The sequence below is a fragment of the Lissotriton helveticus genome, chromosome 5_1, assembly GCF_964261635.1.
Source record: "Lissotriton helveticus chromosome 5_1, aLisHel1.1, whole genome shotgun sequence".
NCBI classification, from domain to species: domain Eukaryota; kingdom Metazoa; phylum Chordata; class Amphibia; order Caudata; family Salamandridae; genus Lissotriton; species Lissotriton helveticus.
This window is the reverse complement of record NC_136065.1, coordinates 839,752,701-839,779,693: the sequence shown is the minus strand read 5'-3', so window position 1 is coordinate 839,779,693 and position 26,993 is coordinate 839,752,701. Positions and strand designations below refer to the sequence as shown.

General features: G+C 44.4%; 1 protein-coding gene across 1 annotated transcript in view; it reads right to left on the bottom strand.

Annotated features, from left to right (window-relative positions):
* Positions 1 to 1,135: 1,135 nt before the first annotated feature.
* The window catches only part of LOC144754946 (E3 ubiquitin-protein ligase TRIM11-like), a 73,729-nt gene continuing 47,871 nt past the window's right edge, over positions 1,136 to 26,993 (bottom strand). Inside the window, exons 5-6 of the mRNA XM_078643302.1 lie at positions 21,577 to 21,629; positions 1,136 to 1,914 (exon numbers count right to left, since the gene is read on the bottom strand). Coding sequence (XP_078499428.1) covers positions 1,403 to 1,914; positions 21,577 to 21,629 — 565 coding nt within the window. The 3' untranslated portion in view covers positions 1,136 to 1,402. The remainder of the gene's footprint in view (positions 1,915 to 21,576; positions 21,630 to 26,993) is intronic.

Below are 26,993 nucleotides of genomic sequence, written 5' to 3'. Positions count from 1 at the left end.
AATAGTTATGTATTGTTATATATCTTCACTGGTCTCATCATGCTCCCGTTACAAAAACACTGTCCTCAGAAAGAAGTTTTAAACCCTTGCAAAGAAATATCAGCTTAATTCACAGGTGATGGATCACAAAAGCATTAACATTTAAGGTAAAAAGGAGAGACAAATAGATACCCATTTAGTAGGTAATTTGTCCAAAGGGAAATTAGAACACCTGGATTAATTGCGGCTTCGCCGCGTAACCAAATTTTGTGATCCTAGAAAAATATTTGATTTCACCGATGGTCCATTTTCTTCCTTATCCCATATGAAAGTACCTTCAAAACCGTGAGTTTAGAATAACAGCGATACAAACAAAGATTGCGTTTGAATTAATGGATCTAAAAGAATCTGGGCAGAGCCGGCTTTAGAGTTAGAGGCGCCAGGTGTGACAATATTTATTTGCACCCCTCCGCCCATGACACCATTTCCAAATATTCTTACATTCGCACCTTCCAACAGTGGCACCCATTTCTGTACAGTCCCTCTCTCATACGCATGTCTTTTGTTTTGTAGCGCTACTCATGCCAACTCGTGGGCGTCAGAGCACTTTACAACAAACACACATTAACAGAGGCAATGACTCTTATATGTGTAAATCAGTCTATAGGAAATGTTACACAAACCAATGAGGATTACCGTTCTGTGTTCTGCATGTACACGTTCTTTGCAGCTGGCATATTAACCCTCTGCGCTACTTAAGGATGAGTCGAAACTTTGACAAGACAAAACTTCGATCTCTCTCCAGCAGAAACAGTAATCACCTGTGTTATCTTGACATTTTTATTGTTGCCCGAAACCTGCTGGACACACAAGGAAGCAGCAGGTGCTTTTAAAACCCAAAGTTATTTCTGCACACGTCACCGCTCCCAGGTTCGCGCAGGTGTGGCTGCACCGGTCGCACAGTCCTAACGCCGCCCTGAATCTGGGTTACATACAGGGTTCACGTGACAACTGTCTTGCGTCTGAGGTCATTAATAATATCCCTGTTGTCGGGCGGGGGCAGGACTGGTTTCTAGGGTCATATTTAAAAACAATCACTTTCAATAAGTACTTCTCAGCGCAGCGCTATAATCTGCATATTAATGTCAAAGCTCCACGTGTGAAAGAAATACACTTTATTGAATTTTACAGAGACTTTATCATATGTTAGATGATGTCTGGTGCATGGTTCAAACAACAAACATTTCCTGCCCTTGTTTTAAAAAATGTACAAGGAAAAGAGATATGTAGCAGTCAGTTTCACATGAGGCTTCTGGGTGTCATGGCAACCTGTGGGTGGGTCATTGTGAAGAAGATTCTTTGGAATGTTGGTGTTTGAAGATTCTTTGAACTGTAGATGACAGTTGGGGGGGGGGTGTCACTCTTACACCAGCCTCAGCTCCACTCCTCCCCAGACACCGAAGTACGGGAAGAGCCTCTGTGTGAAGGGGGCCTGCAGGAAGGAGTAGAGAAGCTCCATGGAGTCAGCATTGTACAGGGACAGCCGCCCCCCCTCGTAGTCCAGATACACCCCCAGCATCAGGGGCTTCTCTCGAGGGGCCAGAGGGGTCCGAGGGCGGGTGAGAGCCTTGTACTGACCATCACACCACAGCACAGCCCAGACTCCCCCCTCAGGTGACCATGGGATCTCTCCCTTCCTGTTCACAGACTCTGCTGCGACCCCCACATGCCGCGCTCTCCCCTCCTGCAGCAGCTGCACCTCCCAGTAATATCTGCCGGAGGTGAACCCCTCGCTCCCCAGCACACAGGGGTAGTAGGTGAATCTCTTGGGGGTGTCCGGCAGGGTCTGTGCTGTGCCCGTCTCTCTCACTCGTCTCCCCCCCTCAGACAGGAGGAGCCCAGGATGAGCCGTGTCAGGATCCAGAGTCACCATCACTGCAGAGAAGAGATTCACAATTAGAGATTTAATGTCACAAAGACAGGCTGTAATTACTGCTTCTGTTTTACATATGATTAATGTACACCACATCTGGAAGGAGCACGCGGCGCTAGAGAGCGCGGCACTAGACCGCTCACTACACTGAAGCGCACAGAGCAAGACTGCTCACTACACTAAAGCACGCAGAGCTAGACTGCTCACTACACTAAAGTGTGCGGCACTAGACTGCTCACTACACTAAAGCACGCTGCACTAGACTGCTCACTACACTAAAGTGTGCGGCACTAGACTGCTCACTACACTAAAGTGTGCGGCACTAGTCTGCTCGCTACACTAAAGCACGCTGCACTAGACTGCTCACTACACTAAAGTGTGCAGCACTGGACTGCTCACTACACTAAAGTGCGCAGCACTAGACTGCTCACTACACTAAAGCACGCTGCACTAGACTGCTCACTACACTAAAGTGTGCGGCACTAGACTGCTCACTACACTAAAGTGCGCAGCACTAGACTGCTCACTACACTAAAGCGCACAGAGCTACACTGCTCACTACACTAAAGCGCGCAGCACTAGACTGCTCACTACACTAAAGCACGCAGAGCTAGACTGCTCACTACGCTAAAGCGCGCAGCACTAGACTGCTTACTACACTAAAGCACGGAGCACTAGACTGCTCACTACACTAAAGAGCGCGGCACTAGACTGCTCACTACACTAAAGCACGCAGCACTAGACTGCTCACTGCACTAAAGCGCGCGGCACTAGACTGCTCACTACACTAAAGCGCACAGAGCTACACTGCTCACTACACTAAAGCGCGCAGCACTAGACTGCTCACTACACTAAAGCACGCAGCACTAGACTGCTCACTACACTAAAGCGCACCGAGCTACACTGCTCACTACACTAAAGCGCGCAGAACTAGACTGCTCACTACACTAAAGCACGCAGCACTAGACTGCTCACTACACTAAAGCGCACAGAGCTACACTGCTCACTACACTAAAGCGCGCAGCACTAGACTGCTCACTACACTAAAGCACGCAGAGCTAGACTGCTCACTACACTAAAGCGCGCAGAGCTAGACTGCTCACTACACTAAAGCGCGCAGCACTAGACTGCTTACTACACTAAAGCACGCAGCACTAGACTGCTCACTACACTAAAGAGCGCGGCACTAGACTGCTCACTACACTAAAGCACGCAGCACTAGACTGCTCACTGCACTAAAGCGCGCGGCACTAGACTGCTCACTACACTAAAGCGCACAGAGCTAGACTGCTCACTACACTAAAGCGAGCGGTACTAGACTACTCACTACACTAAAGCGCATGGCACTAGACTGCTCACCACACTAAAGCTCGCAGCAGTAGACTGCTCACTACACTAAAGCGTGCAGCACTAGACTGCTCACTACACTAAAGCGCGCAGAACTAGACTGTTCACTTCACTAAAGCGGGCGGCACTAGATTGCTCACTAAAATAAAGCGCGCATCACTATAGTGCTCACTACACTAAAGCATGCAGCACTACACTGCTCACTACACTAAAGCACGGAGCACTAGACTGCTCACTACACTAAAGCACACAGCACTAGACTGCTCACTACACTAAATCGCATATTCATCTAGAGCATACACTACACCAAACATCACACAAAGAAAGGCTGTTTTACATGTGATTAATTTACACCACACCTGGAGGGAGCACACGGCGCTAGAGAGCGCACAGCACTAGACTGCTCACTACACTAAAGCGAGCAGCACTAGACTGCTCACTACTCTAAAGCGCGCGGCACTAGACTGCTCACTACACTAAAGCGCGCAGCACTAGACTGCTCATTACACTAAAGCGCGCAGCGCTAGACCGCTCACTACACTAAAGCATGCAGCACTAGACTGCTCACTGCACTAAAGCGAGCGGCCCTACACTGCGCACTACACTAAAGCGTGCAGCACTAGACTGCTCACTACAATAAAGCGCGCAGCACTAGACTGCTCACTACACTAAAGCGTGGGGCATTTGACTGCTCACTACACTAAAGCACACAGCACTAGACTGCTCACTACACTAAAGCGCACATTCATCTAGAGCACACACTACACTGAACATCACACTGCACTACATAGACAAGGCATTCTACTACACACTACACTGCACCTCGCAGCACATACTACACCACCCTATCACACAGTAACAGATACAAGAAGAGTACTGTACTAGTTAGTACTCTATATTACATGGTACAGAGGAAGAGAGCTACTAGAAGGAATACAGTACTAGTCATAACACTATTAGATGGTGCCGAGTGAGAGAGACACTAGGAAGTATAGTTAGTACACTGCATTAGATCGCACTTCGTAACAGAGGTGACAGGAGTGTACTGCACAAGGCAGTTCACCGCACTGGATGGTACAGCGTGACAAAGCTACTCCAAGTCATACAGTACTAGTCAGTACACTGCGTTACCTGGCACAGAGTAACCCGAGCTACTCCAGGGTACCCACTACTAATCAGTAATCTGCACTGGATGGTACTGAGTGATAGAGCTATTGGAAGGTACACTGTACTAGTCAGTACACTGCATTGGATGGCCAAGAATGAAATACACACTCCAAGGTCTACAGTACTACCCATTATACTGCCTTCGACTGTAGTATATAATATATGGCACACAGTAGGAGAGCTACTAGAAGGTATACAGTACTAGTCAGTACAGTACATTCAAGGGTACAGAGTGACAGATCTACTCGAAGGTGGACTGTACTAGTCAGTGCACTACATTAGATGGTATTGAGTGACAGAGCTACTGAAAGGTAAACTGTAAAAGCGAGTATACCAGATTAGTTGGTACAGAGCAACAGAGCTACTCCAAGGTATACAGTACTAGTCAGCACACTGCATTAGTTGTGACAGAGCTATTCCAAGGCGTACTGTACTAGTCAGTAACATATAATATATGGTACAGAGCAACAGAGCTACTTCAAAGTAAACTGTACTAGTCAGAACACTGCATTGGATGACAGAGTAAGAGAGCTACTAGAAGGTGTACTGTACTAGTCCATACACTGCATAAAAATGTTAGAGTGACAGAGCGATTAGACGGTAAACTGTTGTAGTCAGTACATTAAATTAGATGGCACAGAGTGACAGAACTACTCCAAGATGTACCGTACTAGTCAGTGCTATATAATATATGCTACAGAGTAAGAGAGCTACTAAAAGGTATACAGTACTAGTCAGTACAGTGCATTAGATGGCAAAGAGTCACAGAGCTACTCCAAAGGTATGGTGCAGAGTAGTAGAGCTACTAGAAGGTATACAATACGGGGAGTGTTGGAAACCTATTGGGTCCCATGGACGACTTCATCACAAAAGCAAATTCGTTCATTGACCAAAGTATCTCCCTAATGGAGAACAGGGTCTCATTGGATCTAGAATTTGCCAAAAGATCCTCCTTGGGAAATCTCGCCGAAGCAAGAACACCCGCCTCGATTACCAACAAAGAAGCACCTAGATTGGTGGGCGAGGGGAGATGTAGCCTCCCAAATAATGTAGATCTGTCTGTATCTGAGCTCGTAGATTCTCCTTTAGGCTCAGAACTAGAAAAAACTCCCGAGCTACCCCCTCAATCCCCCACTCAAACACAACTCGCGGAGGATATTCAAGCTAGAGGAAGGAGGGAAGGAGCAATTAGCAAAAACAAGCCTACTCAAATAAATCCTAATTTACCTAAAACTGTTTCCCCCCCAAACGCTCCACATATCCCACGGCCAAGACTGGACCAACAAGTCGCCACTGTTTTGGTACATCACGATCATCAGGAAGGCGCTACCCCCATACTATTGGACTCACCAGTCCAAATATCCACAGATATGGGCCCGACAGATCAAGACAACCCTATTACGCTAACTAAGCTAGCCGAACTCTTTAAACAATCTCTACAACCTGTAGAACAAAGACTAGCAAAGCTAGAGACCCAGATCCTGAAGCTCATCACTATCTCACAAATAACCAGGGGCATTCCTCACAGAAGAAAGGGGGTATAAATCCTCTCCAAAACTCTCTCCCGAAACCTTTGGGTGCCACTGCAAAACCCACAATTCCCCAAACAATCATTCCACAGACAGCAGTATCGATAGTATCATCCCCTATTCCAACACCCCCAGTCACGTCTATCCAAAGTACATTAAATCCTACCACCATCGTACCAACTATATCAAAACAAGTTAAGATTGTGACATCAACAACTATTTCGTCACAACCAGCACCAAGAAAAACTGCACCTCCCAAGACCCCGGCGCATAATTCTAATTCTTTTTTCCAATCAACCCAAAGAAACATGTCAAGAGGCTCTGGAGATGTTAGAGCTCATCTCGAGCTACCCCCAGAGGCTGCCCCATACGTAGCGGTTATGATTGGCGTACCTGAGTTAGCCCCCAATACAGTGGAACCCCCATGGTCCCTAAAAAATAAAGTACACCACTGGTTACAGACAAATCGTCCTATGCCACCAAATTGTCACGGAAGGATTTCCTCATTACGTAGGACCCCATGGGTGGGAAAAGGTAGTAAACAGGCTTAAGGGGACTGTATTGTCATTACCTTCGAGGATCCCTGGGCGGCAGATTACATCAGCTCCTGGGATCAATCTAACGTAAATGGAGGCATCAGAATTAAACCACTCTCCTTCTTTTATTCCATCATTCAATCTAATAATAATAACTTTTTTAAGGACCCTGGTTTTCCCTGGGCTGATCCACCCCCTCACCAGGCCACATTTTACAATAATAGACAATACGGTGCCCCTCGCTTCCGAGAGCAGGAGAACCAGTGGCATATAGTAAAACCACGCCATCAGGGAACGAATTGGGGGGAATGGGGACATCATCAACAGCAGAGGATGGTCCACAGAGAACCGCCCCGATGGGATCCCTGGTATAATATCCCACTAGCAAATAGATATAGTGCCTTAGAAATGGTTGATTGACCATCAATGGATATAGAACACACTAGCCTCATCTCGCTGCATTCCCCCACCCTAAATGATAACATGACGAAGGCCCCACCAACATTAGTCTCAAAAGCTAATACCCAAATTATACCTCTTTTATTCTGGAATGTGGCGGGTCTACGAACAAAGATCGAAGACCCTGTGGCCGTGAACTTTCTAGAACAAGGCAAAATAATCTGTCTTCAAGAGACCTGGGCAACATTAGAGCTTCACCTTTTGGGGTATAAAACCTATTCATCCCCAGCTACCCATAGCGTAACGGGCAGACCTAAAGGAGGGTTAACAATTTATATTTCTAATACCTTATCCCCCCTAAAGGTGTCTAATCTATTCACTGACGCTAACTGTCAGATATTATCTCTTTCCTTTGCAAATAAAGATATTATCATCCTAGTTAATTTATACAACAATCTAGCGGAAAATGATTTCATGATCTTCATTGGTAATTTGCAGGAGAGATTAAGAAACCTACTGCAGCGGGAGGACAATTCTAGAATGACCCATCTCCTTTGCGGAGGCGATTTCAACCTTCACCCATGCCCTATGATAAATTCTCAACACTGTGGATTTGTGGACGAACACAAGGCTTCATTAGCCCATTTCGCTCACAATAAAATAGGAACTGTAATGAACAACGTACTGTCAGGCTTTGATTTAGTAATCGCCAATTCCCCAAGGATGGAGAAAAACCAGTTTAACCCAACCTATGTGGGCAGAGGCCACCAAACAACAGTGGACTATATTCTGCTGTCTCCAGCACTTTCTACGATGGCCAAAGATCATCAAGTTATGGTTAACACACTAAGCGATCACTCTGCACTAAAGATGGAACTTCATGTGCCAGAATCTAAATCTAAGGTCACAGATATACAAAACGCTCTCACCCAAGACAGATTAGAAATAGGAAAACACAACGGTTTCTCCATAAAATGGGAAAAGATCGACCCGCAAAAGCTCACGAAAAATTTAGTAAACCAGGCCTATTCAAACATAATTAATTGCCTGGACCTAGCGCTAAATCACGCAGAGGTATTGACAAACTTTGTAGAAATTCTGGAAGTAGCTAAAAGACTGCTTACGGGGAAAATAACAAACAAACACTCAGCGAGGAAAGGATGGTTTGACAATAATTGCACGAGAGCCCTAACTGATTTAAAATCTGCCCTACACAATAAGCCAAGAGATGTGGGCCTCGTTCAACTCTTGAGACGAAAATACACAAAGGAACGCAAGTTAAGAGTTCAACAAATGAAAGAGAAACTCTGGAAAGATCTATATAAGAGCTCTCTCTCGAAAAACAGCAAAGACTTCTGGAGAATGGTCAGATCTCCATATCTCGCGGACACCAATTCCCCCAAGATAGAGGTGGCGATAGACGAGGATACTTGGGTAGCCCACTTTGAAAAAATTTTCAAAGACCAAGGGGCTGTAGACCATCTAACAAATACTCATAAAGAAGTACAATACCCAATTCCACTGTCTTTTGATATCTCCGAAATCCTGGTGGCCTTGGAAAAAAGCAAGACAGGAAAAGCCCCCGGCCCAGATGGCGTTCCTGTTGACCTTTTTAAATTTAACCAGGATCTTTGGGCACCTATCCTCACAAGGGTATGTGCAGCCGCAGCCAGTGAGGGTATATTAGACTCCTGGACTAGATCAATCATAGTCTCCATTTTTAAGAAAGGGGACCGCCAGGACGTGAAATGTTACCGCCCCATTTCACTCCTGGATTCGCTTGGCAAAGTGGTGGGGAGGGTCATTTTGGAGAGACTCCAACAGTGGAGCGAGGAAGAGCCATTATCTCGGACCTACAATTCGGGTTCCGAGAAGGCTTTGGGACAGTAGAGCAGGCACTCAACCTTAGCCTAATAATGGCCAAATATATGCACGCAAAGAAAAGCACGGTATACATGGTCTATGTGGACTTGTCTGCCACATTTGACTGTGTCTCACACTCTAAACTTTGGACAGTCCTAAAACAAATGGACATTGACCCCTCCCTGCTAGATCTCTTGAGAGAGCTGTACTCGGGGGCCTCGGCGAAAGTCCGCTTCGGAAAGAATGGCGAGACAACGACGTCATTCAGAGTGGAGCGGGGAGTCAGGCAGGGTTGTGTCCTGGCCCCCTTTCTCTTCTCACTTTATACCAACGGCCTGGAGGGGGGAGATGTTGAGGGGGGCCCAGGACCTCCCAAAAGCAAAGCAGCGACCGATTCCAGCACTACTTTATGCGGATGACGCTGTCATCCTGGCCCGAACCCCACGCGAACTTCAGCATTCATTAAACAGATACACGACATTTATGAACGCCTTGGATCTAAAGGTCAACGTAAAAAAAACGTTTGTCATGATCACGGGGGGGGTGAAGAAAGGCACAAAAAACATCTTTCTCGATAATCAAGCACTCGAGACCACCACACAATATCCATACCTCGGGATCATGGTAGACGATAGGCTAACATGGAAACCTGCAGTGGAAACGAGATGCCATCTTTTTAAGCGATCGATAGCGGCCTTGCAGACTTTCTCACGGAAACTGGGGAGGAGGCCCCCAGTAGAGCTGTTGAAAATTTACAATGCCAAGTGCCAGGCTATTGCCCTTTATGGAGCAGGAGTGTGGGGCCACACAGATGTCGGAGCCCTACAGATAATTGAAAATACATTTATAAGATTTCTTTTCCCCACACCAAAAGGTTAATCAAATTACGCTTCCCACATGGAACTGGGAATTCCCTACTTACAGGATCTTTTAAAAATCCAGCCACTGATGCTGTGGAAGCGTATCTGGTCATCCGACACGAACAAACTAACACAGTCGATAGTGGCCGATGCAATGTTACTTGACCACTCTTCCAGATTGAAATGGCTTTGCTATATTAGAAACTTTCTCACTGATCTAGGTTTCGAGAAATACTATCTCCAACCTGAGTCAATGGTCGGCCTGACAAAAAAGGACCTCAAAGAACAAACTTTACGACATCTGGAAATGTTAAGATTGTCAACTGACGCTGCAAAACCCTCAGTTACCCATGCAAATATAGTACAGCTAACATTTGGTATTCAACCGTATCTTACTCTCCAGATCAAAATATACGAGAGGATGCTGTTGACTAGGCTTAGACTGGACCTTTTTTTCAGACTGGTTGTTTTTCCAACGAATAAGCCTTGGGAATCAAGCTTGCCCCCATGTCCCTGCGACGGGAAATCAACACAATCCAACATGCACGTGATTATGTTCTGTAAATTTTACCATCCTCACAGAAAACTTTGGATTCTCCCGATATGTAGACAGTGTCGACCGGCCTTCTATCGACTCCAATCCCTAGAGTCTGAAGAAGTGTGTCACCTAGTTTTAAATTTTTTAAAATGTATTATGAACCACAGAAAAAATCTTTAGTAACTTGCCCACGAAACAACAATGACATTTTAAAAGCAATAGTTTCTTTTATACAATACGTCTGTTTTTATTCATTGTATAATGCCCTGTATGAAATGTTTTTCCTTATAAGCTGTATTTGTATGGATTTTGCTTCGGACTGTGTCTTTTATGGTTTTCTTTGTGATAAACCGAATAAAGAGCTATTACTACTTACTACTACTATACAATACTAGTTAGTGCACTGTATTAGATGGTAATGAGTGATACGAGGACGCACCGCAATTCCAGGAGCGGATCAGAGAGGCTCAGCTCCTGTGAGCCTCCGGCCCTTTCTCCGGTCCGGGTGCATTGCTAGAGCTCAGAGCTTGTACCAGCCTGCGCTGGCATCCCCACGGCTCCGCTCCGAATAGGAAGTGGTCTGTGCGGTCCCAACGGTCCCTTGGCAGAGAGGTCTCAGCAGAAGGGCTCCAGCAGCAAGACACTGGCGTGGGCAGCAGTAGCGGGGTAGTGTGGCCCTGCGTGGGACATTTACCACGCTCAGGCTCGCTCCGCTCAGCATCAGCCCCTTTGCAGCTGGGATATTCAGGCTAATTCAAGAAGTGTGGCTGGTGAACCGGCGAGGACACAGGGGCAACAAGAATTAAGTGACACTGGAAGCAACTAGAGCTGGGGATTATACTTAAGAACCCAGGAGGCATGTGGTTGCAGGCAGTGGCATAACAAAGGCCAACGCAGCCCCTGTGGTGCAGGGGGAACATGGGCTGCAGGGGGCCCCTCAGCACAGTACTCAGGCCCGAGAGCTCCGGATTAAATGCGGAATGTGTCCCCTCCATGTAACTTGCAGGGAGGCACCCTCAACTTTCGTTACGCCACTGGTTGCAGGTATTGCCAGTGCTGCGGTAATCTCCGAGAGGCGCGAGAGCGGCTGGCATAAGGTCGGTGCCGCAAGCTCCTTCGGATGTCCGCACCTGTAGGTGACCGTCCAACACGCCAGTGGCCTAGTGAAAAAAAACCCTCCCACTAATAGCCTTGCTGGGGCAAAGACTTGTGTCTGACTTTGAGTGTTGAAGTAACCATCTTCTGGTTACGTGGGGTGCGCAGTGTAATCTTTAAGTCCCTGAGAGCACATAAAGTGGAAAACCCGCGAAGGTAATCACCACATGACGGCTATTTTATTTACTGAGTCAATTTAGATACTCAATATAGCGAGGTTGAAATGCCCACTATGAGCTCACTATGAGCTCAGGAAGAACAGGCCAATAACTGCTCGGCGTAGACAAAAGTGTTACAATTGGTTGATATTAAAAAAAAATGAAACCCGCGCAAGCAGAGGCTACAACAAAACAAGTAGGGGGGTACGTTTTATGGTTTACTTTTGTGAAACCGAATAAAGTTTATTTGATTGATTGATTGATTGATTGATTGAACAAGAAGGGGATTTCCTTCAATTATAGCAGAGGTTCAAACTACCAGCAAAATAGTACAGAGGGAAATCGAGACGAAATTTGTTTTTTTTTAAAGAATCCAGTGACTGCTTTACTTACATATCACAACGAGGCAAGTGGATTACAAGCCTGCTACGTGCCTTTTAACCTGGTTTTTCCAAAATAACACCCAAAACTCTGAAGATATCTTTCAAATCTGTTACCTCCGCAGAAATTAAAACAAAAAAACCTGCCTTCCAGTGGGAGTACTTGGCGAAAAGGAGCTTCCAAGCCATGGAGAGAAGGCAAAGTCAGGTGTTGAGCTCATTGAAGTCATAATGACTTAGAGATTTTGCAGTCTGAGCTGGATAAAGTTCCTGAGGGACTGGTTCTTAATTCCAATGGGCCACTGACGGATAAATGCGTAATAGAGACAAACACTGTCCCGACAAAGGGCAAGGATAGGCAAGTGATAGTTGAGGTGCACCAACCATTTAATTCCAACGATAACAGCTTTAAGTCTCAACTTTCAGGCTTGGACGGCAAGGATCCTGTTAAGGGAACAAAATAGTAAATTACCAATGGTATTTCTCTAATAGGGCTGTCGAATTCCATTTGAGTTCTGGAGGAAGACTCAATAGGATGAGACCTTTCCACTCACAGGTGGAGCCACAGGCAAAGCCTGTGTTGATACAGGGAGAATTTATGAAATATAACAACCTAAGCAATTCAATACTTAAAACTCATGGGAAAATGACAATAGAGAAAAGATTACTAGGTGTATCCAAAAGGTCATCAGTGACATAAATTTTATTAGCACAAAAAAGGTTAAAAACATTTAAAAAAACACACAGGTTGATTCTCAGATATTTTTAACTAATTTCACACATTAATTGAACCAACATTACATCAAATCACACTATAATTAAAAAATCATAATTCAAGTACAGAAATTAAATAATATGGCTACTCCAGAAGAAGGCTCTGGTCGCCGAAACGCGCGTCGAGAAAATCTTTTTGCCACCTTTATCTGTTTTTATTTATATTAATTTCTTTACTTGAATTATGATTTTTTAATTATAGTGTGATTTGATGTAATGTTGGTTCAATTAATTTGTGAAATTAGTTAAAAATATCTGAAAATCAACCTGTGTGTTTTTTTAATGTTTTTAACCTTTTTTGTGCTAATAAAATTTATGTCACTGATGACCTTTTGGATACACCTAGTAATCTTTTCTCTATTGTCATTTTCCCATGAGGTTTAAGTATTGAATTGCCTAGGTTGTTATATTTCATAAAGTGTGTTTTCCTGACGTAGGAATTACTGTATTCATATATTCAGGGGGTCCTTGTTACTTATAAATATTTGATACAGGGAGAAGGAATACCTCTGGCTGCCCCCCTTATCACTGACTCCAGACATCTCCCTACAAGCCGAAGTACTGGACCGCCACTGCACTTGTCGGTGAGGAAACGACAACAATACGTGGGATATTTTGCTTAGTTCATTTCAAACTTTCATCAAAGCCTTAACATACCAGTCTAGTAAGTCAGCCATCTAGGTGGACTTACTGAATACAATAGCTCTCTACATTCCAGAGGGCACACGTTGACACTCAATATGTTCCTGCTTGTGTCTGCAGTCCAGTTTTAGATAAACTGGCATCGCTCCCAAGATTGATAGGATCTGTTTTGGACGACATTAAGCTGCAGTTAAAGACCACTCCAAGAACAGTGGACATTACCACGCCAACCAATTCTGACAATTGTGCTTCAAATAAAGTTTCTTGTCAAAAAAACAACAGAATTAGGAAAGGTTACAGTGGAGCCGAGTGAAGTAATTTCGAAACAGCGGCGGCGTGGAGCCCAAAGGTCGTGAACTAGCAGGTGCCACCGGAGAACTGAAAGCTGTGGTGTCCCTCTGCTTTGTCCACCTCACAAAACTAGTATAGATCTGGGAGAACCAGTAACCCATATTACCCATACTTTATTAAGATGTAACCCACTTGAAGACATCACACAACCGACTAAAAGACAGCGTAAGAGGCTTAGGAAAGCACATAGCAAAAAGTCTCATTTTGGGAAAGAGTGGATCGCATGCTTCTCTCTGCTCCCTTTTCCTATTAAGATCATGGAAAAATGGGTGACCCGCTCGCTCTCAGGCTTCCTCGAAAACATCTGTTGGTTCGATGAGGCACAGTTCGGCTTCTGCCCCGGGCACGGGACGGAGTCCGCGCTTGTAACCGTGCTGGACAATCTTCGTTCGCGAGTCGACAGTGGGAGGGCAGCCTTTTTAGTGCTGCTCGACATGTCGGCCGCGTTCGACACGGTTTGCCATCGGACCCTTGTCGGGAGACTTGAAGAGTGTGGGATTACAGAGGCTGCAAGAGATTGGCTTATATCTTATCTTGGCAGTCGGCAACAGCTGGTTTCGCTTCCTCCTTTTTGCTCTCAGCCAAGGAAGGTAGGGCAGGGGGTGCCACAGGGCTCGGCCATCAGCCCAATACTTTTCAATCTGTACCTCCGCCCTCTGGTCCAGCTCATAAAATCCTTTGGTGTCTCGGTTTTTAATTACGCTGATGACACCCAGCTGGTCTTTTCCTTGGAGGGCAATAACGCGGTCTCGCTGGAGATATTTCATCGCTGCATGACAGCCACAGCAGACTGGTTACGGGCCAATTCTTTACAGTTTAATAGTGCCAAGACGGAGGTCCTTTACTGTTCTTTAGATCGGATCCCGCGGGCACTTCCAGTGAACTTTTGGCCGGCTTCCTTCCCCGAGCCAGTATTGGCTGCGGCATCCTCTCGCAACCTGGGGGTGATCTTCGGTCCAAATTTGCAGCTAGACCTACACGTTAACAAAACCACGTCCACGTGCATGATGCTGTTACGCATGTTGCGTAAAGTTCTGCCTCTTCTCCCCGCCCAAGCCAGACCAGAAGTAGTTCGTGGGACAATACTTAGTCGTTTAGACTATTGTAACGCGCTGCTTCTGGAGGCCCCAAAACATCTGGTGGGGAAGTTACAACGAGTGCAGAACATGGCCGCTAAGCTGGCACTCTCACGTCCTAGGTCTAGTTCTTCGACCCTGGCTTTGAGAGAGCTACATTGGCTCCCGGTACATCTGAGAGTGATGTACAAAGCCGCCTGCTTGGTGTTTAGAGCAGTACATCAGCTGGGCCCGATACCTCTGCAGAACATGTTCACCTGGTATGCTGCCCCGCGACTTCTACGTTCTTCCTCTGCTCATTTGTTGGTGGTCCCGCGGTTTTTTAGAGTCAGGATGGGTGGCCACTCGTTTAGTGTGGCAGCGGCCAAATGTTGGAATTCTCTGCCACTCTCCTTGAGAAGCCACAGTGACTACCTTCCGTTCAGGAAAGCGCTAAAAACGCACTTGTTCCTAAAATCTGCTGTGTAAGTGAATAGTGCCACTGCTCTAGTTCAAGCGCCAGGATGCCCTCTGGTGACAGGATTGCGCTCAATAAATATACTAAATAAATAAATAATAAATAATGCTAGTCAGTCTGCTCAAGTCTACCCAATTTTAAAAACAAGCATTGGAATAGCCAATAGGTCTCGCCTTTGGGACCTTATAAGTGTTTAGCAAGATCTATTGCCATTTCCGTTAGCTTATATATAATTAGGATTATATTATGTAAAATTGAACACCTGTATTAAAAAAGAAATAACAAAAAATGCTGCAACTCATGTCTACTATACTATGAAGACGAACCTTGTGGGATGTTTCCGGGTTATGTGCACTGGGACCTTGAAAGTAAATGGCAGTGATGGTATACTCGAGCTTTAAGTCCCTTGCATGTGAATAACAAACAAGCTCCCATTAGGAGCATATACCATGCGCTATCGAGAAAAGAAATAGGGCCTTATGTAACATCGTGTCACTGCTTTTATATTATTTATATGAAATACCGATAGAGATATCCAAAAAAAAAAAAAAGATTACTGTTTGGGCATTTAAATTCACGATGGGTAAACCCGCATTACATGCCGTGCTGTCACTGAATTAGTAAATGTCTTTAGGGATCCATCCCAAACTGAATTTGTTTTAGCATCGACCACAAAGGGTTTCATTTTTGCACAAATATTTCGATCATTAATAATCGAATAAAAACAAAGCTGCTCTTGTTATGTAGCTGTATATTCATTCATTCATCTTACAGGGAACATTCAATACAAGCATTGGAAATGCAATAGGTCTCGCGTTTGTTTGAGTTAGAGCTATTGGCATTGTAAATGGCAATGTGCTTTACCTGTGTAAAACACATTTTATGTGTGTGTATGCATGTGTTGTGTAGTGGAATTATGTGGGTTGGATTGTAATTTTTAGTTGCGGAATTGTGTCGAGTGGATTTGTGTAGTGGAATTATGAGGCATGGCGTGCAGTCGAATTATGCGGATAGTAATTATGTGGTATTGAGTGCAGTGGAACTATGTGGAGTGAGATTGTGTGTTATGAGTGTAATTATGTGGAATGGTATTTTGTGTTGAATGATGGGATATTTACTTTTATTTTAATATCTTTTCTTTCAAACACAAATACAGTGATGAACAGTAAAAACTGTACCTCAACAGAAAATGTTCCCTTCAGTGTTGTTAAACATGGGGCAGTACTGTGAAAACACGATCGGTAGCAAGTCTTAGGCTGACTAGAAAATGCCCTGTTTATTCCCTTATTCAAGATCAGTGTTTAAGGCAGCATGGAAAACAATCAAAACAATGTATTGCTGCAGTCAACAATAAAGCCTTATAAAAAAAATCTGTTTTGCACTCGTCAATAAAAGTCACTCATAACGAATATCTTGACTGATTAAAGATAATGCTTGATGTCTTTGAAACTCCACCAATACACATAATCAGACATTAAAATTGGCGAGAAGGTTGCACTACCACAACATGTAGATGTCCATGCAATGGTCACTCAATTAAACAGCAATATTTCCACTGTCAGCAAACATGATTTTAGTGATATCATCAAAAATGTCAATAGTGATGTAATATCACCATTAAGATCATCTGTGACCATGTGCGAGGCCTTGAGCAGTGCCCTGGGCCCAGGGTCACAGCTCAGTAGAGCTCTGTTTCAAGTGACCGACTCCACGCATTTTCTTGTGCAAGAGATCCGGGTAACAAGTCTCCTGATGGGTGCTGTACATGATGCTCACTGATAGAGGACTAGACTTTGATGTGTGGTAGGGACACAGCCCCATGAATCGGCCAAGACAACGACTAGTAGCAGCTGATCAAACCATGTAGACAACGATTACCAGCTTTTCCTGTGTAAATCTATGTCGTTTACATGGCTAGCCTAACTAGGACCAACTGTATGTGTGAGTAGATCTTAATTAAATGATGGGAGGAGCACACCCAAGTTGGGATGAGTCCTGTATTTATTTAGACCCTACAGTTATCAGCAGGGTTTACTAGTAGTCAGAACTGATCTCCTTCCTTTTCCTACCGGTTTCTTATACTGCTCTCCTAACTCTCATTCTCTCTCCCTCCAGAAACCAATGGAAAGCCAAGTGTATGCATCTTGTGTGAAATCACCTATACTTCGATGGAGCAGGAAGGCTGGAGTACACCTTCGTTTGACTAAGCCACTTCCTGAAGAATGAAGAATTGTGGACAGACTCTTGATCAGAGTTGCACACCCACACAAAGAGATGGGTTGCATGTCAATTTCCTGCATTATATACTGCATGAAAAAAGGAACCAAGTTCCTTGAAAGAGCACTCTGTGTTTTTGTGTCCTTTCACCATCTTCGTGTTCTTAATTATCACAGCTGGAGAGTGCCACATCACGGTTTCCCTTGACATGATGCTGAATTAGCATGGAGGACCATGAGCCGTGTCACTATTCACCATGCCTTGGAGTCAGTAGTAGTCATATGCATCCCCTAATGTGATGTCATTAAGGTCAAAGGATATGTGATGTCACTTCTGGTTCACCTGCCATTTTGGTGTATTGATGTCTATGATTCTGCCCATAGCCGAATCTGTAAACAGCAACAAGTTAGTAAGAGCTTGCATAACTTGCAAAAGGTGCCAATGCCTGGTAGTCAAATCGTTGCAATCAAAGCTATAGAGCAACAGAAAGGACTGCAGGGATTCAAACCTTTACCCCTTCTGAACAAGTCTTTCATTATGATCCCTAAACCAACATTCGCAGGCACTCAGGGGTGACGTGTGTGGTCAAATGAATCAGTCTATCTTGGCAACTAATAAAGCTGTGGATATTGCTGCAAAGTGACTTCTGCACTTAAGGGAGCACCACGTCATATGTCCATTCAGAACAACCATCTTGTCAAGAAGCTCCCGACTTTGATGCTAAAGTGTCCCAGAAACTGAAACAATAAACAAGCAGCTGTGCATCACCTACAGCGACTCTTTGTCTTGACCTCGGTCTGGTACATGGACGTAATAACTGTTTAATATCTTGCGCCGTGACACAAGCAAAAAGAAAATCACATATATAAATATTGCCTGAAGTCCACAGCACTACCGCTGCATATGTCAATCAGTCACAATTAGAGAATCCTAATCAAGTTAATGGACATCTTGTATCTTGGTCGGTGCGTCTGCGGGGTATGAAGAACGTGTATATTGTATTCAACTTGAAAATGCCTCCCTGACCAAGCCCACACAGGGAACGGGGGCAGCAATAATGGAGCCAGCAACGGGAGGGGCTGCTTAGCAGATCCGCTACGGCCACAGGAGAGGGCAAGGTACCCTAATGGCAGAAGGGATGAACAACATAAGAGGAGCTACGGGCAGTCTCATGGCGGAGCAAAAAGCGGGGGCGGTAATTAGACGAAGGGACACGTAGCACAAGAGGAGGGAGTAAAGGTGCAGAGCAGCATGCACAAAAAGTGGGCGGGCGCACAGTAGTGGTTGTGAAAAGTGACTTTACGATAAACAGTTGCGCTTGTGAAAAGCGCTTGTAAATAAATTCCAAAATAGTCCCAAACTCTGCCAAAGTAGTGCAACGCCATCGTATACTTGGTCAAGGTGCTGTGGGACAGCACTGCTACTCTTCGGATGCTCACACACAACACAAGCAAGGGTGCAAATGTTTCACCTGGGAGTGCAGGCGGTGTACTCGGTTGCCCAGCAACACGCCGTCAGAGGCTGGAGGTGATCGGGTATGCCGCCTCATGTTTCCAAGCCACTCTCCGCTTGCTCACGCTGCCTTGTGGCAAATAGACACTTTTCTCTCTGCTTGTAGAGAGAGCAACTAACAGAACAAGCCCGGGAGTGGTGCGTGCGTGTGTGCTCGCGCAGTCTTCACTTTTCAAGCACTGCACTTGTGCTTGTGGCACGCCGCTGCTCGATCCCGCCAGGTGGATGCCGCCACAAGCACGAATGCAGCGCTTGAAAAGTGAAGACGGATGGCTAAAGGCCCTCCTAGAGCACCGCATGCGCGCTGCATAGGCGAGACCTAAAAAATAACCGCTAACAGAACAGAATCAGTTAACACACTGGGAGAGGAGCTGGACCGAAAACAGGCGGCAGATACTCTCAGTGATCAAAAAGGACACCAGTCGAATAAATAGTGACATGATAAGCAAACCCTTATTACAATTGGATCCAACCTTACTACTGGAAGTTTCCCCACTACTGGAAAATAAGAGTCTTAAAGCAGCAAAGTTAGAGCAGAAGCAAGAACTAGGAGGAAAGAAAAGGCGGTGAAGCTGCTTCTCAAAAATAAACCAGGCTTCGACAGCGTCCTTCAGGTAGAAAAAGATGAGAAATCTTGGGGCAAATGTTCTTCAACTGGGGTGCATCTCAGAGGTGCTAGAAGGTGATCTGTACTAGTCAGTACACTCTCTTAGAAGTCCCAGAGGAGCTGGAACGAATTCAGGCGGCAGATACTCTCAGTGATCAAAAAGGACACCAGTCGAATAAATAGTGACATGATAAGCTAACCCTTATTACAATTGGATCCAACCTTACTACTGGAAGTTTCCCCACTACTGGAAAATAAGTCTTAAAGCAGCAAAGTTAGAGCAGAAGCAAGAACTAGGAGGAAAGAAAAGGCGGTGAAGCTGCTTCTCAAAAATAAACCAGACTTCGACAGCTGTCCTTCAGGTAGAAAAAGATGAGAAATCTTGGGGCAAATATTCTGCAACTGGGGTGCATCCCAGAGGTGCTAGAAGGGGATCTGTACTAGTCAGTACACTCTATTAGAAGTCCCAGGGTGACAAAACTACTTCAAATACTTCAAAGGTATACAGTAGTAATCAGTACACCACAATTGATGCTGCAGGGAAGGAAAGCTACTAGAGGTATACAGTACTAGTCATTACACGGTGTTAGATGGTACAGAGTAAGAGAGTTATTAGAAGGTCTACAGTACTTGTCAGTACACTGCGTTACATGGTACAGTGAGAGAGTTATTAGAAAGTATATAGTACTAGTCAGTACACTGCATTACATGGTACAGAGTTATTAGAAGGTATACAGTACTAGTCAGTGCACTGCATTGGATGGCACAGAGTAAGATAGCTACTAGTAGTATACTGTACTAGTCAGAAGACTGCATTGGATGGTGAAGAGTCATAGAGCTACTCTAAAGGCATACAGTAGAAGCCAGTAATCCACATAAGATGGCAAACTACTCCAAGGTATACAGTACAACTCAGTACACTGCATTAGCCGTTACAGAGTGAGAGAGCCACTCCAAGGAGTACAGTACTAGTCAGTACACTGCATTAGATGGTACAGAGCTACAGAGCTACTCCAAGCTATAATGTAATAGCCAGTACAGTGCATTAGATTGTACAGATAACAGAATTGATCCAAGACATACTGTACTAGTTAGTACAATATATTAGATGATACAGAGCAAGAGAGCTACTCGAAGGTATACAGTACTAGTCAGTACACTGCATTTGATGGTACAGAATGACAGATCTACTCCAAGTTATACAGTACCAGTCATATACTACACTTCATTGTAGATGGATGCACTACATCAGTGTAGATATATGCGCTAGGTTAGTGTAGGTGCATGCGCTAGGCCAGCGTAGGTGCATACACTACGTCACTATAGGTGCATACGTTAGATCAGAGTAGAAGTATGCGCTAGGTCAGTGTAGGTGCATGGGGTAGCTCAGGGTAAGTGCACGAACTACGACAGTGTACATACATGAGCTAGGTCAGTGTAGATGCATGTGCTAGGTCAGTGTAGATGCATGTGTTGGTCAGTGTAGATGCATGTGCTAGGTCAGTGTAGATGCATGTGCTAGGTCAGTGTAGGTGCATGCCCTAGGTCAGTATGTGCTGGGTCATTGCAGAAGCATGTGTTAGGTCACTGTTGGAGCTAGAACTCTGGAAAACAGAATGTGTTATGCAGTACATGCCAAATTCTGAGGTGCAATTCCATGCCATCCATATTATACTATGATCCCACCCCATATCACATTACACCATCCCATCATAACGTTCCATACCATACTGCCTTAAGATACCATTCCATTAAACTCCAATCCACACCATCCAATTGCATCTAATCCCTTCCTACCCCATACCATACCACCATAACATTCCATGCCATACCTTTCCATAGCACACCACACCAATCCACACCACACCATCCCATCATACCATAATACACCATGATGCCAACCCATAGCACACCACACCATCCCATCCAATCATAACGTTCCAAACTATACAATACCATACAGAATCTCATCCCTTCCTATCCCATACCATACGAACATAACATAACATTCCATACCATACCACACAAAACTACACCATACCACATCATTTTCATGAACCGAAACATACAGAGCTAATCGTCACAATGATATTTACCTTTATAACTCTTCACCACCATCTCTGGGTACTGAATCTTCACATTATTACACCTGTAATAAATAACACACACATCATCTTTGTATTAAAGAGCAATGACAGCTACAGGAACAAAGGATGAACATCACATAAGACCTGTATTTGAAATAAGATTCAGTATTAAGAGCAGCGCCTGTGGACTAGTGCTCAGTGTGAGTTACTGTTCATACACAACAGTCAAAGCTCTAACGATATCCAAAAGTACCTTTAACATCTTATGACAGGATGTGGGTGTTCTATGGCAGATAGCTCAGTGAGACCAGAGTGCTTCATGTGAGTCCACGGAGTGCCTCAGATTGGGTTGTCTATGAGCGGGGGTCAGCTCAGTGAGAGGGGGCTGACAAACAGGTTACATCTGCTTCTGGTGGAGTCTTGTGTATATAAAGTACGCACGGCCGGAATTGGCCCCAATAATGCACACATGGCTGGAGGGGATACGTGTGTTCCTAAAACACTACAAATTCAGATACCACATTAGTTAGGAATATATAGCCAATCATGTAATGAACAAGTGGTCCGTGACTACTTTAGAGAAGAGTAATTTATAATTTATCATGTGTGTGTTGCTTAATTAAGTCAAACACTAGTAAGACATATCAACAATGAACACAACAACATACCCTGCTATCTAAGATAGCATTTTCAGAATGTACAGTCAATGTAAAACACGAACGCGTCAAAGAATTGTTTAATTTCAGTATATTTAATTTTATATACTTGAAACAGATCAAAAGTTAATTTAGACAAAAGGAAGGTACAAAGGTTGCTCAGAGGAGGGGAGAAGAATGGGTGTGCTCGTGATGGGTAGGAAAAGGTGAATAGTCACTAATATTCATAGTTTATACATTTCTAATGCTTAGGCAATGGACTGGTAAAGAGACCAGTACAGAAAGGCCTGTCCCCCAAAAATTATTTATAAAAATGTTTACAATTTTTTGTAAATGCAACATCAAGCGAAGGGGATGGGATGAGATACAGGCCGTTGATGGGTGGGGTGCGTCGACGTTTCGACTCGGCTTGTGCATAGAGGGTGACTTATACCTCCTCTGCGAGACTTCTTCAGGATGAAAGGGGGGGCAACCTAGGGGTGAAAGATCAACTGTGAGTTAATTGGCGCCTATTACCCAATCCGGGAGAGAACTGAGTGACGGTATTAGGTCAGTAGACCTAATCCTACTAAAACTAGTATTGGTTGACTGATCGTAGCTATCCCGCCAGGCTCCTCAAGAAGGCACGTAAGAGGGCCTGGTTTAGCCACATGGAGTATCTTCTGGAACCTTAAAACAATAATTCCCAGACACAGGATCGATTAACTTGTGTACACCAAGAGCAATGACATTCGGAAAACTGTTAACAAACATTGCCACCTGGTTGCTGACGATCTGGGTATACCAAACCCCACCATGCATGCCTTTATAAAAGGGAAAAGTATCAGGGACTTTTTGGTGAAATCTTTACTTCCACCTAAACCCAACAGTGTCCAGTTACCACTATGGAACATCACCCCCATCAAGGGCCGTTTTAAGTGTCTACACGTACACAACGAGGGATCACACCAATTGTAACTCCTCATGGGTCATATATGCCATCTAATGCCCCAGTAACTTTTTATATATCAGGCAAACAACGCAGAAAGTCAAAACCTGTGTCTTACAACACTGTAGTAGTATATGGTGTGGGGTACAAGGTGCCCCACTAGTAGAACCCTTTATCACCTTTGGGCACTCGGCCGAGAGCCTAAAAGGGTGGGTGATCGAAAAAGTCCAAAGGAACCCAAGGGGTGGGAATTTCTCCAACACCCTGAGCTATTTTGAGTATAAATGGATTTACACATTTGACACAGCACTTAGGGGTTGAACGAATACGAGGAGATAGCCAGACAGGCGGCTACTTTGAGTATTGGCTAAACACACCCATCCAGAACCTTGGTCCTTAGACCTGCACATTCTGACACTCCATATATAGCTAGTAGGATGTATATAGGCAGGCTATATTGCTACCCAGCATCGACTTTATAGTTTGTAAATAGGCAGAATACATTAGATTCCTTATCACTCTATGTATATACACCGCTTGTAAATACGATTAGTAATATGTATGCACTCCATGTATATACACCGCTTGTGAATATGAATTGTAATATATGTATGCACCTCCCATCCATGGCATCATGTATATACACCTAAGTGTTGTCGATCCGTACCTTCACATGTGACCTTTATACATGCATAAATATGTATCCCCATGGTTTGTTGAACTACTATGTTTTCTTCTCTTGCATATACACCCCTTAAGCTTCTCCTATGTTATATGTACAACTCCCTACGCAAATCGGTATCCTCACATGAATAATTACCACGATTGCGAATACCACATTTGTTTTCTCCCACACTGCGTACTCCCATTATGTATTAGTACACTGCATATAATGGCACCCTATCACTCTCACTGCACTGTAGGGAGTTAGTACACATACATGTTATGTAATTCCTACACATATCTCCGATTAGGCATGCTTGGATGCACATGTTATTCTCCAATTGAGATTGGAACCCATTTTCTTGTCGGTACCTTCTCATTTAAGAGTTATCACTGTATATAATTGCACCTTATAAAATTGCCGGCATGGCTTTAAGGATATTACAGTATTGCACTCTCTGGCATCCAACCTGGGCCTTTGAAGTTAACCTCCGGGCTCCGTGGATTACGAGATCTGAGCTCCTTGAATGACGTGCGAGGGCTGAACGTGCGACATGCATGTTTCCCTGTCTCACACTGCTTTCTGCATATAAACGGAAGCCTTTTGCCAGTTCATTCCTGCTTCTGAACTTGGCAGAAGGGATTCTACGAGGCGTGCGACGCCCAGCTTTTCATTTAAGGTACATTTCTGAAACCACTGCCAAAACGGCAAGCTTTACTTTGGCAGCCTTTAACCCTTATTTAACTTCGTTCCTACTCCTTAACTTGCAGATTTTGACAGATTAATTAAAATGTCTGATGACTATGTTCTAATTAATTGACGGTTTTAAATACCGGTGAGGACTTCACAAGGTGGGCCCTCATCAGTGGATTTCAGCTCACTACTAATGAGTGAGTGCAGAATCAGAGTAACCTCATACCTTGTGCCACATTGCAGAATTGTATGCATACTAAGTTTAGTATTGGTTTTCCACAGAAAGCCCTGACAGAGCCATTAACTACTCAACCTCCAGTGGTTTACCCGAGATGCCTGTGTGGCACCAGGATTAGGTCAGTACTATAACGTCACTCGATTCTCTCGCGGATTGGGTAATAGGTGCCAATTAACCGACAGTTGATCTTTCACCCCTAGGTTGCACCCTGCCCCCCCTTCCGTCCTGAAGAAGACTCACAGCGGAGGTATAAGTCACCCTCTATGCACAAGACGAGTCGAAACGTCGACGCACCCCACCCATCAACGGCCTGTATCTCATCCCATCCCCTTCGCTTGATGTTGCATTTATGCATTTTCAGAAAAACAGTAAAAAATGTTATAAATAATCTGTTTGGGTCAGACCTTTCTGTACTGGTCTCTTTACCAGTCCATTACCTAAGCATTAAAAATGTATAAACTCTGAATATTAGTGACTATTCACTTTTCCCTACCCATCACGAGCACACCCATCCGTCTCCCGTCACTTGAGCAATCTTTGTACCTTCCTTTTGTCTAAATTACCTTTTGATCTGTTTCAAGTATATGAAATTAAATATACTGGACTCAAACAATTCTTTGGCGCTTTTGTGTTTTACATTGACTGTACGTTTTGGAGAATGCTATCTTAGATAGCAGGGTATGTTGTTGTGTTCCTTGTTGGTATGTCTTACCAGTGTTTGACTTAGGCAACACACACATGATAAGCTATAAATTACTCCTCTCTAAAGCAGTCACGGACCACTTGTTCATTACCTATTGTACCCAGAATTTCAGGCAATTATTGGGTTACCCCATTATTTTGTAATGGGCTTATAGCCAATCAGAACACAGCAATCGGATGCTCCCCATGCCAGACATCTGGACACGTTACCCACTGGCCGCATTGTGTCCATGCAAGGTCGAGGTCCACCTGGATTATCCCTTAAAAATAATTTATGACTCCAGAGGCAGCAACTTATATTCCTCAGCATACAAGGATCGCTAGAATAATTTTCCTGCCAAAAATTAACTTTATATAAGACTGCTACAGAGTGATTGAAATTTGACCCTGTGCCTGTAACAGTTCTCCCGGCCGCTATGTTTAATCGAACTAACGGTTCCTGTTTTGCCAAATGCCTCTGGTCTCTTGTTTTTCAAAGATCTTTCATGTTCAACCAACACCATTATAGAGATGATCTCCTTCCAAGGTGGGAACATCTGCCCCTCGGTATCTATGGGAGAGTGAACATCATTAAGATGCTGGTTCTTTCTAAGGTGATCGTCTTGTTTAACACTAAACCACTTCCTTTACCCAAAAACCTTTTGCAGAAATCGCAAGGGAAGGTCGGAAGCTTTATATGGGAATCCAGGGGAGCCGGGATCTCATGAATGAAGCCCCGGAGGAGACTGAAGCAACGGAGGGTCGGCAGCTTTATATGGGCATCCTGGGGAGCCAGGATCTCATGAAAAAAGCTCTGAATGAGACTGTTATGCTTTCCAGTTCAAGAATTCCCTGCTCTTGGCTGGAGAGCTAGATAATTCTTACATGAGTCAATTGTATGAAGTTATGTTGAAGCATTTAGGCCTCAATATGTTTTTTGTTTAAGTTTGGGGACCCAAAATTTTAAACAAGTTACGTTGAAGGTACTCTTAACAGCACAGAGGGTGTGGGTCTTCTTTAGGAAAATTCTCGGGATAGACTACAAAGCGGAACCGGCACCAATTCAATTTAGGGCTCTCCTGGAACCCCCAAGTAGATGAAATATTAACTTAGTTATCTTCCCCAGCATGGCAACATTTCCACCTGGGGAAACTTCAGGGAGAGATATCCGACATGTTGGGGGGCGGGGGCGCTTTCCAAATTCATTTACCCGCAGATGTGTTTTTGTCGGTCATCCAAAAAAGTTGTCGGAGGTGGGCTGTTCAGTGCAGGATTTTCTTGAGTGGGTGAGAGCTAAGCAACAACCTAAGAAAGAGGTTTTCCAGTGGTTTTGGATAATTATTTCTACAGCCGATGAGAAAATGGGAGGACCATCCCTGCACTGGGAAAAGGATCTTCCAGAGCTGGCTACAGAGCAATTATGGCGAGTATCTTTAAATCTGTCATACACTCTGGTCAAACCAGCACAACTTAAAAAGAATCATTTGTTGACTCTCCATAGAGCTTATTGGTCACCAGCGAAGTTAGCTAAGAAAGACCATGTTGGAACCATCAAAATCTAAGAAG